Raw genomic sequence first — 22,113 nt, 5'->3', positions numbered from 1 at the left:
AGGTTCAAGTCTAGTAAGGTGGCTCACTGCACCAGCTTGGATTGCCAGCTCCTTGAGTATAACCCCGTGTCTGCATGCCAGGGTGAGGAATCAAGCTGGGAACCAATCAGAAGGAGACCTGCTTAAGCTTCAGAAAGGTAGCTGCATCATGAGCCTTTGGACAATGCCCTGCCTACTAGGTCATTGTGGCAACACCACACCATGTCCTGACAGTGCATACTGGGGTTTAAGATTCAAAGGAAGGATATGGATAGAAGCCTCCCTCTTATTCATCCTCTTCACTGACTTAACAGTGTTCCCATCTGCTATCCTTGTCTCAAGACTCTCCTAGTTTTTAGATATGCTTTTATGGTTTGCATTTTTATCGTTCAATTGCTTTGAGATGTTTTACGGAAAGCCATTCACAAATGAAATAAATAGCGACAACAACAATGTAGGAAGTCACCATGAGTCAACGCTGGAGCAATATGAAGAGATTCAAGAAAACGGGGAAATGATCTGCAGCCTTGTAGTGGTCATGGAAACTAAAAATTAGAGACTGTGATTTGCCACCAAGAACTATTCCTTTGGTGTCCTTCCTGACTGAAGCTGACACACAGCTGGGATCATTAGAAGGGTTTATTTATGCCAGGGGCACCAATTAGTTTTGTCTCCGCTCTAGATTTTAAGTCCAGTCTCTCCAGTTTTGCCCTTAATGCACCTTACTATACAAACTACCAACTCACTCCAAAAGCACATTGATAAATATATTTTCTGATAGCAATAAGGCATATCATTACAGGTTCTCTAGGACTCACCCTCTTTTAATGTATTCTCCTTTACTGATTGAATCTGGTTCAATGCAAATATTCATGAAGTCTTCTGTGCGCTAAAAGAAATGTTCAGAAATGGATGCATTAATTCTAACAGCCACAGCATCTCATGTAAGCCCCACCATCTGCCTCTGAATAAATTCAGTAGCATCTCCCATTCTCTGGGGGAAAACAGTATTTGGGAGCCAGGAGAATTCAAAGCAAAGAGTTACCTGTGTGAGCCATAGAAGGGCACTGTCAGGTCAAAAACTAGACAGAATGCGCATTAACATATTCTCATACTCTCTCTCTCACACACACACACAGCTGCAATCTCCTATTCACTTACCTGAATGCAAGTCCCACTGAACTAAGTAGAGCTTACTCCTGAGTAGACATTTACAGCCTTGCAGTCCCAGGGCAATGAACTCACGTCTGCAGTTGAAGCAGAGTGTTCTTTGTAGAAGGAATAAAAATTAACCTCCAACCTCCTCTTTCACATCTTAGAGAAATAGCACACAGAATGACATCTTCTTACATCTTTCAACCATCCTTGAAGCTAAGGATTCTCAGATTGGCAAGTTCAGGTTCTGAATTTATTGTGGTGGCCTTGTAAGCAGGCTGGTAGGTAGGGTGGTACAGGTAAACCCATAGCTGAGTGCCTAGAGCTTAGAATGCACTCAGGAATTGCACCCAACCACAAACAAAAAATAAATAAATAAATAAATAAAAAAGCAGTGCTCTGAGCCCAGAAGTGTCTCTTAACAGCCCAGCTAGCTGCATCCTCGCTCCTTTGATCTACTGCACACATACCGCCTAGCTGGCATTTCATTTAAAAACTGGGCATATCAGTAATTATCCTTCAATCTGTGGAGGAATGTTCAATTTAGCTCCTAGGACTTGCTGTTATTCAGCACAAGGCACCTCAGTCTTTGCTCAGTGAAAAAATGGTACAGGGAAGACGTAAACAATAATCCTTAGGCCTCTTGCTTTCAGGCTTATGTTCTGTCCTAAAGTCCTATAAGGGCGATGCTGAACATACAAATAAATACAAGTCAAAAACTGAAAAGCTTGCGTAAACTATGCAAAGCAAGCACCCTTGAATGGTGCATAATTATTTACCAGCCTTGCAAAATTTATTCTACTTCTGTTAGTCATGAAGAAAAGATAACTGCGTGGGGCCCTGGAGCCCAGCTAGCTTCCTGATCATGAGAAATTGTTGCCTCCTTTGGCTTCAGAGATCCAGCAGGCTTTGTCCACACACTTTCAAGTCTATCTGTGAAGCAGTAAGGTCTAGGTGGTTTGTGCCTCCTTAAAAGCAGAGAATCTCAAGAAATGATACTCTGCACTAAACATTCCATGCTCCAATGGACTTACTGCACAGGAAATGACACACACATTTTATGTGCAGAATGGGCACAGGTACTCATAAAGTACAAAAAGCATGTTTGTGTATATATGCTTCTCTCTCTCTCTCTTTTTGCCATGGCCCACTTTAAGAAGCGCACACACGGCTCACAGGGTATGGGACTTAGAGAGAGGCAAAGCAAAACAGACGCGCACATCTCAGGTTGCCACCATTTCAAATTCAGACCCGATGTATTAGGCCTAAGCAGGCTGTTATCCCCTCAAGTTACAAAGCAACTACTTTTGTGAAGCGAAGGAAAGCTTAGCATTTTTTAATTTATTTCTCTACTCTTACTTTCAAGTCAAGATGTCTGTTCTGAGTAGTGACAGAGAATTCAATAGCGGACAGCTGCATTTCTCGCCAGGCCTCCGGGGTCACCTCCTTGGGGATTTCTGAAGTCCGAGAGGAAAGACACCATTAAACAGAAAGTTAGATAAGCGCTGTCGTATTAAGATCAGCAGAGGCCCAGATCCTTCTATTTCTTCTTACTTCACAAGGCCTTGTTCCATCTATATTTAATGCTGGCTGCTCAAAGGAACTACAGCCGCAGAAAAGGAAGAAAGAAGTTCAAAGTTCACACAACAAAAAGAAAGCAACTCGCTGACTTAATTGGAAAAGGTGACAGATCTCTCAAGGCCCTGCTGCAGGGCCACAGTGGGGAGAAAGGATTCTTTTAATGAACAGCTTTAATATATCTATCTATCTGAGAGAGAATGACTGACCGCTTACCTTTGGGGACAGGTGTCCAATAATGTGCCAGTCTCTTGTAGAGCCTGATGTATAAAGGAGGTCTAGGGGTCTTTTGCTCTGGCTCCTCAGGAGGCCTTGGAGTTGGGTCCAAATAGGAAAGGGAGGCTAGATGCTTCTGAGGCCACTCCTTGGAATTTCCAGAAAGAAAAAGCAAAATAACCATTTCTACAGGGGTATGTGAGAGCTAGACCGACCATTCATTCAGCAGCAGGCAGACTTGGAATTATGGTTGCCACCAAACAGCCACAAGGCAGAAGAGGCAATCTAGGGGCTGCTTAACCCACCTGCTGCTTTCTCCTCCAGCCATTATACTAGCCCATTTCCCTGCGATGAGGTGAACAAGTGTTTCTGTCAGTTGAGGGGGACGGAGCGGCTGGGGAAAGTGTGTGTGAGGAAAGAACTTTACTTCACCCAAAACAGGTTACTGTCCTGCCGCAGAGAAGAAATTCTGGTCTAGCTGATCTAAATCGTGTCTTGCAAAGGCTGCACTCGACTGTCACACTAAACTGTGGTTTAACATTATGTGGGTGAGCTGCACCAAGACTGAGTGAAGTGTTGCACTCTTCCCTCCTATGTAGTCAGGAGAAGGAAGCCTTCTGAAGAGATTAACTTCATGTTGAATAAACCCTGGCTTGTCCTGTTGAACCAACCAGGAATCCTGGAAAGGTTAAAAACAAGCCAAACCATTGTTATGAAGCTGCTTTATTTAATTTGTTCAAGAGTTCAAATCAACACTTTAATTTGAACAGAGTTTGTTCAAAAACAGAATTCCTGGTTTATATAAAACAAATCACTCAGAAAGGTGAGGGGGGGAGAGGTGAGACTGACGCTTTTGTTTGGGCTCGCTGCAGCTTGTCCACATACCACTAAACCATGGTTTAGTATTACGTGCAAACTCATAGACAGTACATATGTTATGATGTGTCAGGGCATTTCACAGGAGAGTTATATGTTTATTATCTGCTAAGGAATCAAGAAAAGGGTGTGAACGGGGGGGGGGGAATGCAGCTACTTTAATGTATGTCAAATCCTTCAGTACCTGAGAACTAGAGCAATTAACCTTTCTGCTCATTTTGCGACAGAAGGTAGGCTGAATGCAAGAGGCAGATTATCAACAGTCCTGTGGGCTCTATTTATAGGCACCACTTACGTCAATTGAATAAATCTCAGGGTGAATCATTAGCATAACAAAAACCATGAGAAAGGACTGCACTAGAGGAAGGCAGCCGAGCAACCTCAGCTGCATGAGAGGCTGTTTACCCTTCCATAATGCAGTTAATATTCTGTAGTAATTTCTAGCATTGTAGTATTATTTCAGCTGCATTCCACTAGTAGACTTTTTAAAAGCCAATTGTCTCTGCCACCCTTTCCTGGCAAAATATGAATAACCAAAGCTTGGTCGGTTTTGAGCTACGTTAAAAAAAAGTCAACACTGCCTTAAATATGATATGTAAGCACTCCAAACTACATTATATGCCACATACAGTAAGATCACACGAAGTTGCCTCACACAGTGTCAGACCCTCTAGCTCACAGCTGTCTGGGTGTGACTCTCCAGCAAATTCTTTTGTTTTGGACTAAACCTGGGGACTTCATGCACTCAAAAATGTGATCCACCACTGTGTGCATCACAGATCTTCCCACTGTGTTAGCCTTGTGTGACCCATATTGAAATGTCTTTACCTTCAATGTATTAAAGAAGTGGGCTGCTTTGATTTTCAGAGGCCCAAGATACCAGTACCTAGAAGAGAATAAAATGAACCGAAAAAGCAAAATAAAACCGGGGGCACGGGGAAAGCAGTCCTCTTTTCCAATGCAGTATCTACTAAAGCTGTTTCTTACAACTTAATCTTTGGACATTAGATGCACAAGCAATGCGCATGAAGGTGTAGCACCTGGATGTGTGCTAATGTACTCAGTGGGCTTCTCCAGATGACCTGTTTCTTGAGCATTCATCCTGTTTTGCTTATGCAAAGAGGTCAGACTATGTCTGGTATTTATTCAGCACTTGTTCCGATTTGTTTGCGGGGGGCAGTTCTACAAAACTGAGCATTCATCCCCATCTGAGCATTCATCCTGAATTCATCCCCATTTGCTTGTGGGGTATTTCCTCATCTTCCTGTTAGCATTTGTTCATCCCACACTTTCCCTGTCACTTTTCTCACTGCAGGTTTTTTTTAATAGAAAAGTGGATTGATTGCACAAAGCACTTTAATCCATTTTAATTGCACAAACGTAAATTTCTGGTATGTGCTTCAATCTGTTGCGAAAAATAGTGACAGTTTAGAGGCTTCCCATGTCTTTCTCTGGAACCTGGTCCAGGGATTCAGAGGCAATCAGCAGCTGACTTAACACTTCACAGCCTGATCTGGTCCCAGTGGGCTCCTTGCTTGCATATTGTTGGAGATAGTGGAGAAACTGTCTAGAAGTACAAGATAGGGGCAAAGAGAAAACAAAGCAATAGTGGTCAACATACTTGCTGACTTTTGCTCCCGCATCTCTGTAAGACCCCCATCTTAAACCAGTTACAGCAAAGACGGGCTGGTCTTTGTTCCCCTATAAAGGAAAAACAAACAATCACTAACAAAAGTCAAATGTTATAAATTGCAGTAATCTGTGGTGATCTTGCCAACAATGGATCAGTGGTTTGAGAACAAAAACACCAACCACTATATTCCAGCAACACATAAAAGAAAGGAATTGCAAATTAATTCCTCAGTGTAGAGTGCTTGTCTGCAATGTTATTTTAGCCATGAGTCATTTAATTTTGTGGCTATCAGAAGACCAAAGCAAGAATGACGAGTAGTTATCATTTAAATGAAAGGGAAATCTTCACAAGATGATGGTGATGATTAATCTGCTGAATTTCTATCCCTTCACTGCTCTCAAGGAAGCCCAGGGCAGCAAACAACAAAGCGGTAAAAACAGCGCAATTAAAAACAAAACGAATTTCACACATTTAAAAACAATTAAGAACATAAAAAATAGAAAGGCTTAAAAACATTATAGGAGCAAATCCCCCTCTTCTCCTTCCCAGATGCCTTCATAGATAGCTCAGTTGATAGAGCATAAGGCTCTCAATGTCAGGGCCACGGGTTCAAGTCCCTGCCCTGCACTAGGTGCACTGTTCTTTAAAAAATGATTTTATATTGTTGCATGCTCTTTAAAAACATAATGGGGTTAGAAAAGCACATGGCAAAAGACAGATGAAGAAAAATATCCCTCCCAGAAAGAGGAGGATCTAAGAAAAACGATGGCTACCTTAATCTGCAAAACATCAAGTGGAATAGTCTCTCCTTTCAGTATGGACAACGTGGCATCAGTAATATGCCTGAAGAAGAAGTCAAGAGGAAGATGTTATTCAGTAGCAGAGGGCATGCTTCCCTTGCAGAGCATCCTAGGCTTGAGCTCAGGTAAGGACCATTAGGTCCAGTTGTGGCCGACCCTGGGGTCACGGCGCTTATCTCGCTTTATTGGCTGAGGGAGCCGGCGTACAGCTTCCGGCTCATGTGGCCAGCATGACTAAGCCGCTTCTGGCGAACCAGAGCAGCGCACGGAAACGCCGTTTACCTTCCCGCCAGAGTGGTACCTATTTATCTACTTGCACTTTTGACATGCTTTCAAACTGCTAGGTTGGCAGGAGCAGGGACTGAGCAACGGGAGCTCACCCCATCATGGGGATTCGAACCATCGATCTTCTGATCGGCAAGTCCTAGGCTCTGCGGTTTAGCTCAGGTATCTCCCTTTAAAAGGACCCTAGATGGCACCAGAGCTGAAAAGGACCTCCCCCCATGAGGTACTTTGCTGCCAGTCAGAGTTGACACCATTTGGGTGAGAGGAACGATCAGCCTGACTTGGCATAAGCACATTCACGTATTCCTGCACACACACAAAAAGAGGACACTGGCATCTGCGTTAGAGCTTTTATTTCGATTTCAAGCCTACTCTGATCCTACAGCCTCAGGGCAGGCGACACAAAACGCCTTCAGTGAAGGCTGCGCTGCCATGAAGTAAGAGAGTACCTTCTGCTCACTCCCAACTATAGTCTTGCCCAATAATTTGTGGGTCTTGCATAAAGTTGACTATGGATGAGGTTCAAATGCCTGTTTTGCCATAAAGCTCACTAGGAGGTTGCAAGCAGAAAAGCAAGAGTTTCTGAACGCAGCCTTTTGAGTCGGTTTCCTGCTGCACTGCCACAAACTGAACGGATCAGAATGCATGAAAAGGGAGGATGCCTACGTTATAGTTCTCAAGTTACACTGGCACATATCTTTCATCGTTGCATTTATATCCTGCCCCTCGAGTTAAAAACAAAAGAGGAATGTAAATGGGTAAAATTGATGGTAATTGCAGCCAGACAGGTTATAGCGAGTAATTGGAAAAATGCAGAAGAAGCTAGGGGTGAACCAATGGAGGAAAAAACTGAATAGTATTATAATTTTAGAATACCTAACTGTGAAGATACATAGAATGAAAGGGCTTAAGGTCTGTGAGAAAGAGGAGGATTGGTTTGAGAAGATATTGAGTTATTTGGGTAGGTTTGAACAATCTGGGGCAATTAAAATGTTAAAAGTTAAAGAAACCTTGTGGAGGAGGAATGTTAAGGTATGTAGAAGTGTACATATAGTTGATTTGAATATGTTACATGAATACTATTTAATAGGTATATTATTGAATATGTATACCCAATGTATCAGCCGCCTGGGGGCTTCACTGTTTGTGTTTTGGTGGTTGGTAAAAAATAAAATAAAATAAGTAAATAAATATTACTTTTTTAAAAAAATTACCGTATATCCTGTCCCTTCTCCCTGCTGTGAAATCTCCAGAAATTTAACTCTGTCTTAAATGCAAGATCAGAAGCGTTTCCAGCTTCATGGAATGGTCAAATAATAGGGGTGGGGCAGGGGGTGGGGAGCTGGGTAACAAGGCAACAACAAATCAGTGTGAAAGGCACTTTGGGGATTGCTAAATCTGAGATGTGGTGTATCGTCTTCCCATCATACTTTTCCTGTTCCACAGCAGTAAGTGGGTGTTATTTCACTGCCACAGAGAGGCCTGCTTGCTATTGCTAACTGTATCTTAATTAGCATTCAGTTCAACAGAAGCTTTGCAGGTATCCTTCTCCAAGCCAACTGGCACAACATCCTTTGTTTGCAGCTCGGAGAAGGCCAATGCTCTTGTAACAAACCAGACTTATACTTGCCAACTTGACATGACCGAGGGTTCCCCCCTTGCCCTTTTCAAGTGGAAGCTGGATTCAGCGGTGCTGGCTTTAATTAAATTGCTTCCAGGCCGGCCGACCTTTCAGTGAGAACAAGTGCGATGGAATTAGGGAGTAAGGCAACCAACCTTAGTGGTACCTTTCTTAAGCGAACACCCTTCAGAGGTTTTGGACTACAACTCCCATTAGCTCCAGCCAGCATGGCCAATGGTCAGGGGTGGGTGGAGAAGTTCGTAACATCTGAAGGGCACCAGGTTGGGGAAGGCTGGTGCAGACCAGGGATGGGGATGACGACTTCGGTTCAAATCACCAGGTCAATGAAGAAGTCCACGGTAGGCAGACTTTACAGGGTTGCTGCGAGGACAAAACAAGGAGGCCCCTCAGATGCTGCCTTGGACTCCTTGAAAAAAGGGCAGGGTACAAATGTGACAATAAATGTAAAATCTAAGTTTGTGGAATGCTTTCCCTAGGGAGGTTCATGTGATGCCTTCATTATACACCTTTATGTTCCTCTTCAACTAGGCCTTTGGCTGATTGATATCCCATGCCCTTTTAAATGTGTTACAGGAGGAGGGATTCTTGCTTTGGTTTTGTTCTTATTTTTATTATGTATTTTGTGGGTTTTTTCCTATGGTAATTTTATGTTGGGAACTGCCCTGAGATGATGATGATGATGATGATTTGTGCCCCGTCCATCTGGCTGGGTTTCCCCAGCCACTCTGGGCGGCTTCCAACAAAGATTAAAAATACACTAAAATGTCAGGTCTATGGATGAAGGGGGGGTATACAAATTAAATAAATAATAATAATCTGAACTTCTACAAAAAGTACCATTTTAGGTACATTAAGGTTATGATATAGATCTTTTCTCATTTCTGAAGGTGACCATGTATAACATAATCTTGAAGTGCCTAAAATGGTCCCTTTGCGGGGTGGGGAACGGACCAGATTTGCAGCCCTTCCTTCCTTCAATATACACCAGTCTCCTCCTCCTCCCTGCCATCCTACTCCTTTTCACACTGATTCTCGTATGACACACACACACACACACACACACACACACACACTTACTGGACTTGGTTTGCACTCTCTGGATAAAGCGTGTGACTTAAGGTGCTGGTCTTTCCGAGGGGAATGAATCCGATGGGAATCTTACTGAAAGCTGCCTGGGAACAAGGGCAAAACAAGTCTGCATCAGCGCCAGCTGAATCCAGCTCCCTTTCTGTGCAGAGGACAGCTGCGCCTGATTTCACCCCCCACCCCAGGCAAGCTCTTCCTGAAAGGGAGGCAGTAATAAAGAATGACTCGGAACATCAGCCTCTCCGGACAGCCCCTCCGAATGCCAACTGGCTACAAAGCAGCCTTCTGTAGTCATTAGCCGCATTGTTACACACGCAGAGCCTGGCACGTCCTCTCCAAGCAATGTATGGATTCTGTCAGCAACCTGCCATCTCCTAAAAGACTGAAGGTGGCACCCGAAGCGTGGCTGCGCTCAGGCTGCATTTCATCTCCAAGCAAAGCGCGGCCGAGACAGGAAATTCGGTAATGCAGAGTGTCTTTTTCTGCGAAGGGGAATATTAAAATAAGGCACCCTGGCAATCAAGTCGGGAGGTTATTATTACACACCAATCAAGCAGCCCTTTTCCAAACAGACAGATTGACAGTCTTTATCTTTAACTCTGCAAATTGGGGGAGCAGGCAACAGAATGAGGTGATCTGCTAATAAGGGAGGGTCACATGCTGGGTTGCGGCTCGGACGCGACTGGAAGGTTCAAACACAGCTCTTTTCTCTAGACATGCTGCCTGGCTGGAAGTCACTGCCTGCATTGTTCTCCCAGTCAACGCCCGGCTGCTAAGGCCACGTTACTATAGAGTACACATGTATGTGCACACACATGCAAACCAAGAGCTGTGCTCCTTCAAGTACGCCAGCAAATCAATGTTAATGACTGTGCAACCACGACACCTTGGCTCTCTGCAGAAGACTGCAGCTTGCAGCACAGTGATTCAGCAAATCCAACTCATTTTCTGAAGCGCTCCATCTGCTTCCATGCCTTTCTGTTGCAGCCTCTCTTACAACCAGTCTCCTTCCTCATCTCATTATCTCTTCTGTCCCCTTATACTTCAGAGCAGATGGCCCAGTGTCAAACGAACAGAGAGACACAGCGATTTTGCCTACAGTACTAACCACAGCCTGCCAAGAGGTGTTAGCTAACTGGAGATTGCGGTGCTGGCGAGTGCCGGGCCTTTTTTGGGTCACAGACTTGCACCAGCAGAACAGGTGCACAATATTCAGGGAGTTTGGGGTTACTGTGAGCTATGATGGGGTGCACCGTTCTAGCGTGCAAAGTGAAAGGGGGATAAGAAAGAAAATTCAAGGGAAGTGTTTTGTCATGGGAGGTAGCAAAACTTCATTTCCCGCCGGGCCAACATGCAATCTAGAAGCTGCAAGGAAATGAAAGGGTGAGGTCAAGCATGCTGGAACTATACAAAATCTTCAAACAAAAGCATAACTTGATCTCTACTGTCCTCTTAGTCTGAACTAGAACTGTACTGCAATGAAACAGAGAAGCTGCTCTTTAGTTATGCGCCATCAATAGCTGGGAAGATGAACTTCTTTTTTTAAAAGAATATAACATTGCTCATGGCTTGGCTTGACGAATAACCTGGCCAATGGCTGTAGAGTGTGATCTCTGTTTGCTTGCCCATTATTCTCCCTAGCTGGTTAAGGGATCCAGTTATTATCTCTTGCCTGGGAAAGCAGGCTGGTGGAAGGGGCTGCCATCTCCTGAAACTCGCTCTGTCCAGTCGAGAGAATCAAGTTCATGGAGTTCATTGTGAGTTCCAACCGTTAGCTAAAAGGGTCCGTCACTGTACAGAGAGAGGAGGCATCTGATGACTGCCTCCGGGGCAACTATAAATGGACAGCAATAGGGAAAGACAGCATCCCTTCCCCACTGATAGGAAACAGAGATTGACATGAAAAGGCCAAGACTACACAGCACTGTAGCTCAGATCCATTGCTCCTTTACCCAGGAATTCCTCCGTTTCCAGGAGATGGGGGAGGAGAGGAATGGTCCTCCATTAAGCAGCAAAGCTGTCACAGCAGATTATTACTTTTTCCTGGTTTCTTTTTTCAAGTGTAGAGATTTGAAAGCTTACAATTTCTCAAAGGAAGCAAGGTAATTCTTTGCACCGAAGCTGAAATATAAATTTTGTCTCTCCATAAGCAGGCAAAGGCTCTGTACAGCAGGCACAATTCTAGTTGCTAACAGCCTCCTGGGATCTCAGAGAGAATCATTAAATTGCACTTTCTGTCTTTCTCTTTTTTTCCTTTTGGTCAGGTACTGATAAGACATTGTGGAATACAATTCTGTTAACAAGCAGCCTTATACGCTTTATGCAATGCACCCCTGCTGGTGTATGGATTTCACCCAAAGCTTGCTTCCAAAGGAAATGCAAACAGTCATGGGTTCCACTTTCACTTTACCTGACTACTGTCCAGAGGAACACTTGTTTTGCAAATCTGGACAAATGCCTGTTCGAAAATTTTGCATTCGAAACTACCCTGCTGTGCTTACCAGGAACTCCTCAAAACTGGGGCAAGAAGCTACTTCCAAGACAAAGGCCTAATTAATTCTCAATAAGCCAACAAACCTGTGGCAAGGCTGTACCATTTCATATTGTATGTGGGGACTGCATGGCTGATTGCTCTTGCTCCATATGAAACAAGTCTCTCTACACAGAAAACCAGGGAGAAGAATTTGGGGCCTAGCCTTCCTGTCAACATGCTACTATTCTAAAAAGTGTTTTTGTACGGAGGAGCGCTCCATCACACGAAGCCCCCACATGCATTCTGGGGTGCTACACCCCAGACACAGATTGACTTCCCTGGGCCCAAGACAGACAGATGAAACTGCAAGCCAACAGCAGGGTCAGCCTAACAAAAAAGACAAGACAGTGAGACTACAGAATGCTTTGGATTTTCCTGTTAAAAAGGCAACAGAAGAAAACACCTTACCTCATCCACCCTCCGGAGAAGGCCAGTTATGACCTGTAAGAAAAAAACTTTTTTTAGCTACCATCGGTAAAATGAACCAGAACTTGCCTTCCTTCTTCAAATGAACAGATGACACACCACCAAACATTGATGTATCCTACAATTTTTGCTCCAGTTACCTACTTATTACATTTACATATCACCCTTTCCTCCAGGGGGCTCAAGGAAGTGTGCATGGTTCTCCCTGCTCACAACAACCCTGTGAGGTAGGTTAAGGCTGAGAGACAGTGACTGGCCCAAGGCCACCCAGTGAACTTCCGGGCTGAATGGGGATTTGAATACTGGTCTCCCAGGTCCCAGTCTGACTTTCTAACTGCTACACCACATGATGTTTCGAATGGTTTAGTGGGAACCAGGATGAGAGGAATCTTGGGGGGGGGGGGGGAGCTTGGAGTGCATGAAGGTGGAAGAAAAGCTTCTCCTATCAAGAATCCTCCCCTATGTGCTATTTTCCCATGGGGAGAAATGTAGAAGAATTCTTGCAGTACCTCTTGCAACGTTCCATCACCTCCTGCAACGATTATCATGTCTGTGTTTTCCATCAGCTCCAACAACTTCTTCGCTTGCCCTTCATAATCTGTCTGTGATAGATACAGAGAGGCCAGAAACATGTTGGGTGGTATTAATACTCAGATCGGACCCAGTGAAAAGCAAGGACTTGGGTCCACTAATTTCAATGGGTCTCATGATTGTGACTAACATTGGGTATTGGCTGCCCAAAAAGAAAACCTTTCATCTCCATATGAACACGCGTACATCTAATACTCAGCACAACAGCACACATCTTCTCATTTATTAATTTCAAAGTTTTGCATCACCCCTCCTAAAGCCCCGCCCCCAAAATACAGGATGTAACACAGAGAAATCCCTACAATATATATGCTCAACTAAGATAAATATAGCCCATGCTGTTTCTAAATTAGAAGTGCCAAACTCAAAACATGTAATCACTTTTTTCATTCAAAGAAGTTGGTTGCTTTTGCAGGAGTAATTGATGGTTTTGACGTATCTCCAAATGGGTAGCTTCTGAGAACCATGCCTTCTTATTCAGCCAACAATCTCTGCTAGATTATTTCTAAAAGCAGCAGCACCACCTATTGAACTAATCCACGCTACATCCTGAGGCAATGTATGGGGGGATTTGCAACCGTCTCCCATCCACGTATCGAGATACAACATCCTACTTGATCTGTGAACCCTTCCAATTTACAAGTTAACCACATGGAATGATAAAATACTTTGTGATCCAATGGGGAGGGTCCGTAGCTCAATGGCTGAACATGTGCTCTGCACGCACAAAAAAACCCACTCAGTAAAAGCGCCATGCATATTGATGGGATTAGATCAATCATCTCTAGCTACTTGCATACCTAAGCTGGGGGGAAAGTTGCTGCTTGAAACTCTGGAGGGCTATTATCTGTTTGAGTAGACAGCCCTGAAATAGATGGACTAGTGTGACTCAGTATAAGGGCAGCTTCAAATGCTCACTACTGAAATTCCTAGGCATGTGCCCATTAGCCCTGCCTACCTGATCCCAGGGTCAGGCATTTCCTGAGCAGAATGCCCTCTTGCCTGTGCGTGGAGAAAGGACATACTTCTGCTAGCAATAGTTTGTTGAACAGCTAGCACAATATAATCTCAGAACAGTTCAGTCTTCCCTTCCTTAGGAAGGCTCTCTTGGCTTTTTATGTTCTCATCAGAGATGCCGAGTTTTTTTCTTATCCGAGAGGCCATTAAAGGTGTTTAAAAAAGGACTGCTCTTAATCAATCTCGAGTGCCCTGTGGCAATTTTATGAGCTCTCGTGCATGAGAATGAACTTTTCTCAGGCAGAGTCATCAACTCTTCTCTTTGCCTACAGGCCTTGGTGGCTCTCTCGCCAAAATCTTGTATATATTCTCCATCGCCCTTGAGTCAATGAAATGAAAGCAAGATAACAACATTCCCCAAAAAAACCCACCAAAACACAAAACACGGCACTGGTTTTTGTTTTTGTTGTTTAGTCGTTTAGTCATGTCCGACTCTTCGTGACCCCATGGACCAGAGCACACCAGGCACTCCTGTCTTCCACTGCCTCCCACAGTTTGGTCAAACTCATGCTGGTAGCTTCAAGAACACTGTCCAACCATCTCGTCCTCTGTCGTCCCCTTCTCCTTGTGCCCTCCATCTTTCCCAGCATCAGGGTCTTTTCCAGGTAGTCTTCTCTTCTCATGAGGTGGCCAAAGTATTGGAGCCTCAGCTTCACGATCTATCCTTCCAGTGAGCACTCAGGGCTGATTTCCTTAAGAATGGATAGGTTTGATCTTCTTGCAGTCCATGGGACTCTCAAGAATCTCCTCCGGCACCAGCACTGGTTTTAAAATAAGAAAAAACACAACTCCTCCCCAACTTGAGCACTTATAGACTCTTTATCTTTCATTTCACCTCTAGCAACAGATGGATTCTGGCCGATATATACTGGGAAGAGGAAATAGTCGCTAGGAGAAGAAAACACAAGTCCATTCTCTGTCTTTACCTTAACCACAGTCACATCCAGACCAGACAAGTGAAGAATTGGGGCCGCATTCTTTTCAAAAAGACTCCTGGCTTTGCTAGAAAATTAAAAGAAGAAGTGTGATGTCACTTTATGATAGTTCCCCTTCCCTCCACGTAAAAAATACCCTCAATTGTTAACTAAAACCAAAATCATGTTCATAACAGCAACAGGCTATTCTGCAGATCCTTGGAAAAAAGCCGACATGGGATGGGATCAGTATAAAGGTGGATATTTGACTGGAGTGAGGTTTTGTATGCAGGATGAGTCATTCATACACAGTTCTCAGTCGCAAGATACCTGGGAAACAATGATAACTGAATACGTGATGACAGAAGCAAAGAGCAAATTAGTGGAAGTGAGGGGGTAGAAGAAGGAACACTGGGCAGTGCCAGAGTCAGATAAATCTATGCATTTTATTTATCACATGACATTATTATCCCACCCGTCTTCCAAGGACCGCTCCTAATTTAATTCAAGCAAACGCCCCTGTGAGATGAGCAGTAGGTAACACAGAGATGGCAACTGCCCCAAAATCATCCAGTGAGCTTCACGGATGAGCAGGGATTTGAACCCGGGTCTTCCAGGTCCTACTCCAACACATCAACTGCTACACCACAGTGATTCTTAATGGCTCACAGCAAAGGGTCATATTATGAGGCGATACAAGTCACTGCCCTGTGTTCATAAGTGAATTTGTGAATTCACTGCTACTAGCTTGTGTTGCCAGGGACATTTTTAGGGAGCATCAGCATAGGACTTTCTTTTCTTCATAAAAAGAAGCTATTTACTAGCAAACAGTAAGTTTAGAAGGAAGTCCTTCTGAACTCTAGGATTATTCAAGGATGGAAATCCTGTGCCATCACCATACTTTACATTTTTGCTCCTCTTTTCCTCCAAGGTGTTCCCAAGCCCCTACTTCATCTCTGCAACAACCCTGTGAGGTAGACAAGTCTGAGAGATGGTGACAGGCCTAAGCTCAGCCAGTAAGCTTCATGGCTATGTCCCGTCATCCCTAGTCCAATGCACATCTCGCCACTTTTCTATTATGGCTTTAGAAACTTTAAATATTTCCCCCCCAACAACCCTGCCTGCCACCCCAAATAATAAGCCCTCAAGCAAATAATGTATTATTACCCAACTAATGAGATATGGAATACTTGCCCTCGGTTGGTAAGATGCAAATTCTACTTTTAAAAGAGAAATATCACTTGCTTTATTATTATTCAGCAACATTAATACAAAAACTTCACCTGACCTTGTTTTGGTAATGCTCTCGTGCATTTTAATGCCTGCTACTGCATAATAAATAACCATGGTATTAATTATGAATTATCCTTCAAAAATTATTTTGAGCACCCAGGGAAAAGAAAACAAGACTTTAAGTAAGGGACATCTTCCAAACAATGTGTCGTTTGTAAGACTTACCCCCTATCAAAAATAAGCCTAAGCTAGAATTTGCAGTTTAGGTCAATGAGACAATCTTTTTAAGCGGGGTGGCTTGGCCTCCTAAGCAAAAAATCCCTTCCTGGTCCTATAATGAGTAACAGTGCCCCTAAAGGACTAGGTGAGCAGCCTGGGAGTCATTTTGGACTCTCAGTTGTCCATGGAGGCACAAGTCAATTCTGTGTCTAGGGCGGCTATCTACCAGCTTCACCTGGTATGCCGGCTGAGATCCTACCTGCCCACAGACTGTCTTGCCAGAGTGGTGCATGCTCTGGTTATCTCCCGCTTGGACTACTGCAATGCGCTGTACATGGGGCTACCTTTGAAGGTGACTTGGAAACTGCAACTAATCCAGAATGCAGCAGCTAGACTGCTGACTGGGAGCGGTCACCAGGACCATATAATACTGGTCTTGAAAGACCTACATTGGCTTCCAGTATGTTTCCGAGCACAATTCAAAGTGTTGGTGCTGACCTTTAAAGCCCTAAATGGCCTCAGCCCAGTATACCTGAAGGAGCATCCCCATTCCCATTGTTCAGCCCAGACGCTGAGGTCCAGCCCCAAGGGCCTTCTGGCCGTTTCCTCAATGCGAGACATGAAACTACAGGCAGGGCCTTCTTGGTACTGGTGCCTGTCCTGTGGATTGCCCTCCCATCAGATGTCAAACAGATAAACAACTATGGCTTTTAGAAGACATCTGAAGGATGCCCTGTACAGGGAAGCTTTTACTGCTTGAGGTTTTATTGTGTTCTTAATATTTTATTGGGAGCTGCCCAAAGTGGCTGGGGCAACCAAGTCAGATGGGCAGCATATAAATAATAAAATGGTGGTGAAGATGCTAGCCACCGGGAGCCACAGTCATTGACAAAAAAAGCCCCAATGTGTTTAAAACCAATACGCCTGCTAAATCTTTGACCTTGAAATAGCTTTTGCACACAACAGCCATTTGCTACCACTAAACCAGAAAATAGGCACAGTGTGGCTTCAGGGGCACTAAATCAGCATGCCCAACATCGGAGCATGCCCCTCTATTTGGGAACATCTTAATCTCATTCATAGAGTGGAAATGCTGATGACATTAATGCGGAATATGGAGTGGGATAGGGGAGTGAGAAGAACTGTATGATTTGGGGTTCATGTTAAATTTAGCAAGCAGGCCCATTTAACTGTGGTTTCTCAATCAGCTGAAGAAGTTTGATAACATTAGGTTCAGGGGAGGATAGGTAAGGCTTTGGTTCCCATGAATGTCTTGCCCTGATGAAAGCAAAACCACTGTAGATGAAAAGATGCCAGGTGGCTGGGAAAGGGAATCTTACCCTTTGCAAGCTGCAGGGTTGAGAAACACTGTTGCTTTCTTGATCTGCATGCTGGAAGGAAGAATCTGGTTGCCAAACACCTAATAATGGAGAGAAAGCTTCTCATTATTAAAGCATAAAAATCTGTCTGTTTTTGGTGCTGAACAATTTCAGGGATTACAGGGCCCCTCTCCCACCCCCACACAAATGACTTCAGTGAGGGGGGAGCAAAGACTGCTTTACTGAGCTCCGTCCCAGCCAGCAGCCAGCAAAAGGCCACCTAGATGCCTAATTTAGCCTTATGTTCTGCAAACTCTAGTCAGCTTACATTGACAACTTGCAAGGGAACGGCAAAGGTACATCTGCATGCAGTTAGTTCCACTGAAAACAATGTGAGCCCTATACACTGACAGCTTGCTCTGCCTCTCTGTCCCACTTTGATGCAAGCTGTGTGACAAGTATAGGCCCCAGGCAAATATAACTAATAATAATAATCAATGAATTTATTCTCAACACTTTTGGTGAAGAGATATAAAGCAAGGCAGCTGAAGCAATTGTTTTAAGAGAGCTCTGTAGATTTTCAAAGCAGCAATTCATAGCAATTATCAGCATCACTGAGGCTATTAGAGTAGAGGATTAAAAAATTTGTTAGAATTTAATGCTCAACTCTGTTCTATTTATTTTACCGCGGTGGAAACGAGAAGGCAGAAGGCATGCGAGAAACAGTGATTCATGGGGGTAAAGGACAGAGGAAATCAAACTGGCATGTTATCTAAAGAACAGATGGGAAAAGTCAGTGATTAATTCTATTACTTTTGCATTCTTGGGGGAAATCATGGAAAAAGAGTGTCTGCATTCATAATTCTGAGGTCTGTTACAGCTGTTAGAAACATCTAATTATTTACTTGATGGGGGAGTGATATATTTGCTTGCTCTGAACAAACAACCTGTCTCTTCTACAAATTATACTGTTGGCAGACTTGCTTTTTATGCAGGCTCTGCTCTCATGCTTTCGAGTTTTAAAGAGGAAGACTAAAATAACAAACCACTTCAAGACCCTTTGTAATCATTTACTAACCCAAAACATTGGCTGCAGGGTAGGCGCTTGTAAACTGATTTTATTTCCTGTTTGATCATTCCATCCTTCACACTACTTCCCCACCCCCACCCCACAAACACACTAAAACAATATTGCAGACAATAACTGAATATTCCCTAAACCTGTTTGACTCAAAGGTAAGTGAAATAACAGACACATTCACAAACCATGAGAAGCCTGGGTTAAGCTTGGCTTCCCTGTGATGTCCATATCTGGGATCCTGGTTTATTAAGAAGCATGGATTCATAATCAAACATCAAACCAAGGTTTAAGGCTGGCTGGCATGAAGACAAACCCAGCTGGATCAGGCCAAGGGCTGATCTAGGCCAGCATCCTGTTCTCACAGTTGCCAACCAGATGCCAATGGGAAGCAGAACATCATCATCGCCATCACCGTTTATTAAATCTGTATACCGCCCTCCAACTAAATATCCCAAGGCAGAAAAATACAAAATAAGAATACAAAATACAGCTCAAACTGTCTTGCCCTGGTAAGCAACCTGGCTGCCAAATTCTGCACCAGCTGAAGTTTCTGAACCATCTTCAAAGGCAGCCCTACATATAATGCATTGCAGCAATGTAACCTAGAGGTTACCTGAGCAGAGACAACAGAAGTTAGGCTATCCCTGTCCAGATAGGGGAGCAGCTGGGCCACCAGCCGAAGCTGATGGAAGGCACTCCATGGCCACCAAGGCCACCTTAGCCTCAAGTGACAGCAAGGGATCTAGAAGTATCACCAAGCTGCGTGTCTGCTCCTTCAGAGGAATCGTAACCCCATCAAGAGCAGGCAGTCTCCCATCCATCCAGACTAAGGAACCACCCACTAACAGTGCCTGTCTTATCTGGATTGAGCTTCAGTTTGTCAGCTCTCATCCAGTCCATTACCAGGGCAAGACAACGGTCCAGCACATCTACTGCCTCACCTGCAGATGTTAAGGAGAAGCAGAGTTAAGTGCAACAGTGCCCTCCCCATCTGTGATTGCCAGCAACTGGTATTCAGAGACACACTGGTTCTGACAATAGAGACAGAACACAGCCACCACGGCTAGAACACAAGCGATCCCGGCTTGTGAGGGAGAACAAGATTCCAGGTTTGGACATGGCAGGAAGTCAAGCTTCACTATGGCTTGGTGGTTTGTTTCTGTTGCTCAAGCCAAGGGAGAAGCGAAGTGGGAGCAATCAGGCAACGTGAACTCATTCCTAATATGCCAGCAACCCTGGTTTATTGAGATCTGCAAACGCAGCCAGTATGACCATGGTGCTGCATCTGTGACGGCACCTCTCAAGTGTTATTCGCATGACTGCAACATCAAGCGTGGATTTGCATGTGCAAAGCAGGCCTCCGTTGCTCCTTGTGATAAAAACTATTTCACCACTTTGAATTTCACGCCCTAATAAACTCCCCTGAAGTATAAGTTTCATTTTCAGACCATGAAGAAGGGCAGTTTCCATGTTACCGTGCTGCAATATACTACTGGGAACATAATAAGGAGTATTTTAAAAGTTTGTGTTTGCCAAAATGAATATGCACATCTATTTGGATGAGCATATTCAGTTCAGCAAAATACAAAAGACACAAATTTCAGGCAGAATCCGGTATTTTATTTCCCAATGGCCAATGACATGGCCATAAATCTTTGGCCAGAGATACTACAAATAAAAAATGGGGGGGTATCCACATAAAAGGCACAATTGGGTGTTTATGAAAATTTATAACTAGGAGGGGGAAACATGATTTCTGGTATCTGTTTGCTTTTTCATTTTTTTTTTAAACTGCACTTTTGCATAAATATCATAAGGCAGTAATAGATTAAGAACACAGTATTACAATAAAAGTATCAAATACATCACTAAGAGCTGGTTGGAAAAGAATCTTAGGTTTGAAAGGCCTGTCAAATTAATATAGTTTTTAGAAGACGTCTAAATGAGCAGGATGGTTCTGCCAAACCTCTACTGGAAAGGAGATCCACAAGTCAGAGCCTGACATATTAAAGGCTTGTTCCCTCAGGGCCAGCCGAACCTCAAGAGCATTTGGGACTACAAAGAGTGCCCTCCAATAATAATAAAATCAATTTGGTTTCTCCTGCTTCGTTGGAACTTTTTGGTCCTGCCTTTTTGTATAGGTACCAGAGTACCAGGTCCAATCAGAATAAGAAAAGCTACATGCTAGTTGCTCTCCATTCTGCCAGTTGATGAAATGTGATTTCAATCTCCAGAATTTTCAGTCCTGTCACTGCTGGCCCACAAGTTTACCTAACAAAAGCAATACAGGTAATCAAGTTTCCCAAACTCTTACTGAATATATTCCACTTTCGTGATGCTCATGAATAATTTGTGATGGCACTGAACTGAGGCGTAATTAGGTGCAAAGGGGGAAAGTGTCTTCTGGTATTTGAGCAGAAGAATACAGAGAGTCCCTTTGGCAGGCTAGTCACGTAGAGGAGACCTGCTGGGAGAATCTCCAGAATCCTGCACAAGAGAGATAAGGAGAGGATTTTAATCTAATTTGATCTTGTTAAATGGTATTACCTGGGCTTCTTGGCATGCAGCTCTCCTTAGCAGGTTATCGCTATCAGGAGGAGGAAGAAGAAAAAGAACAGTGTTTTAGATAGCGCAAGTTGAGGGGAGGGATAAATAGATGGAAACACACATTTAAAAATACCTACTTCTACTGCTTTGGCACACAAAACACAGACCAAACTTTCCAAAGGGGCTACTTGTCAAAAACACGTAACTATTTAAATGTCACCGTTTTGATGCCACCTTAGCTTTCGTCACTTCTTGGACCATGTCTTCATTACCAAGAGCCAGATCCCACCCGCAACGAGATTACTTAATTGACCAAACTGAACTGCATCATTGTATAAACAGGAAGTAACTGACCAAAATTCTTCCGGTCTAACTGGTGAGTGGAATTAACCAACTGCCCAGCCTGCTAGCAAATCAGTGGCCAAATTATTCCTTTTTCTGACAGAAGCACCATGCTAGCTGCAGCACTACCAATGAAGTGCATATAGTCATCAAATTACCAAGAACGTACACCTGCATTTGCCAATATCCTTCCCTCCCTGCTCGTCTCCCCATCCTGTTTGCTGTTTTCCCTCATTGTGTAAATTGTATGTTCCTTGGTGGCAAGGACCTGACTATTTTTTGCGTTGCCATAATATAAAATGTGCCCACTCGGTAAGTCTCAGGCATAAGTGAAAAAAACACCTGACATGGCAAGATGGTGTCATGGCAGGGAATCAGTAAAGACCTCTGGCCCTGCCCACCAGTGACATGGGGTCCCCAGAAGGTTGCCTACAAGAGAATACAGTGGTACCTCGGGTTACGTACGCTTCAGGCTACATACGCTTCAGGTTACACACTCCGCTAACCCAGAAATAGAGCTTCAGGTTAAGAACTTTGCTTCAGGATAAGAACAGAAATTGGGCTCCGGTGGCGCGGCATCAGTGGGAGGCCCCATTAGCTAAAGTGGTGCTTCAGGTTAAGAACAGTTTCAGGTTAAGTAC

At 43.9% G+C, this 22,113-nt stretch overlaps 1 protein-coding gene across 4 annotated transcripts in view; it reads right to left on the bottom strand.

Moving 5' to 3' along the window:
• Positions 1-22,113, bottom strand: part of AGK (acylglycerol kinase) — a 38,994-nt gene that overhangs the window by 5,153 nt on the left and 11,728 nt on the right. For 2 of the 4 annotated variants that reach the window (XM_083572383.1, XM_083572381.1), the window contains exons 3-13: positions 17,524-17,603; positions 14,744-14,819; positions 12,719-12,811; positions 12,192-12,224; positions 9,242-9,336; positions 6,211-6,280; positions 5,426-5,505; positions 4,633-4,690; positions 2,929-3,076; positions 2,494-2,591; positions 798-868 (exon numbers count right to left, since the gene is read on the bottom strand). In XM_083572383.1, the coding sequence (XP_083428509.1) occupies positions 798-868; positions 2,494-2,591; positions 2,929-3,076; positions 4,633-4,690; positions 5,426-5,505; positions 6,211-6,280; positions 9,242-9,336; positions 12,192-12,224; positions 12,719-12,811; positions 14,744-14,819; positions 17,524-17,573 (872 nt within the window). In that variant the 5' untranslated portion in view covers positions 17,574-17,603. Of the gene's footprint in view, positions 1-797; positions 869-2,493; positions 2,592-2,928; positions 3,077-4,632; positions 4,691-5,425; positions 5,506-6,210; positions 6,281-9,241; positions 9,337-12,191; positions 12,225-12,718; positions 12,812-14,743; positions 14,820-17,523; positions 17,604-20,897; positions 21,071-21,130; positions 21,171-22,113 lie in introns of all 4 variants that reach the window. The other 2 variants (XM_083572382.1, XM_083572384.1) reach the window with 2 other exon arrangements.

The sequence above is a fragment of the Podarcis filfolensis genome (assembly GCF_964270895.1).
Source record: "Podarcis filfolensis genome assembly, chromosome: 10".
NCBI classification, from domain to species: Eukaryota; Metazoa; Chordata; class Lepidosauria; order Squamata; family Lacertidae; genus Podarcis; species Podarcis filfolensis.
Note: the sequence above shows the minus strand (reverse complement) of the source record. Positions and strands in the feature narration are given on the sequence as shown.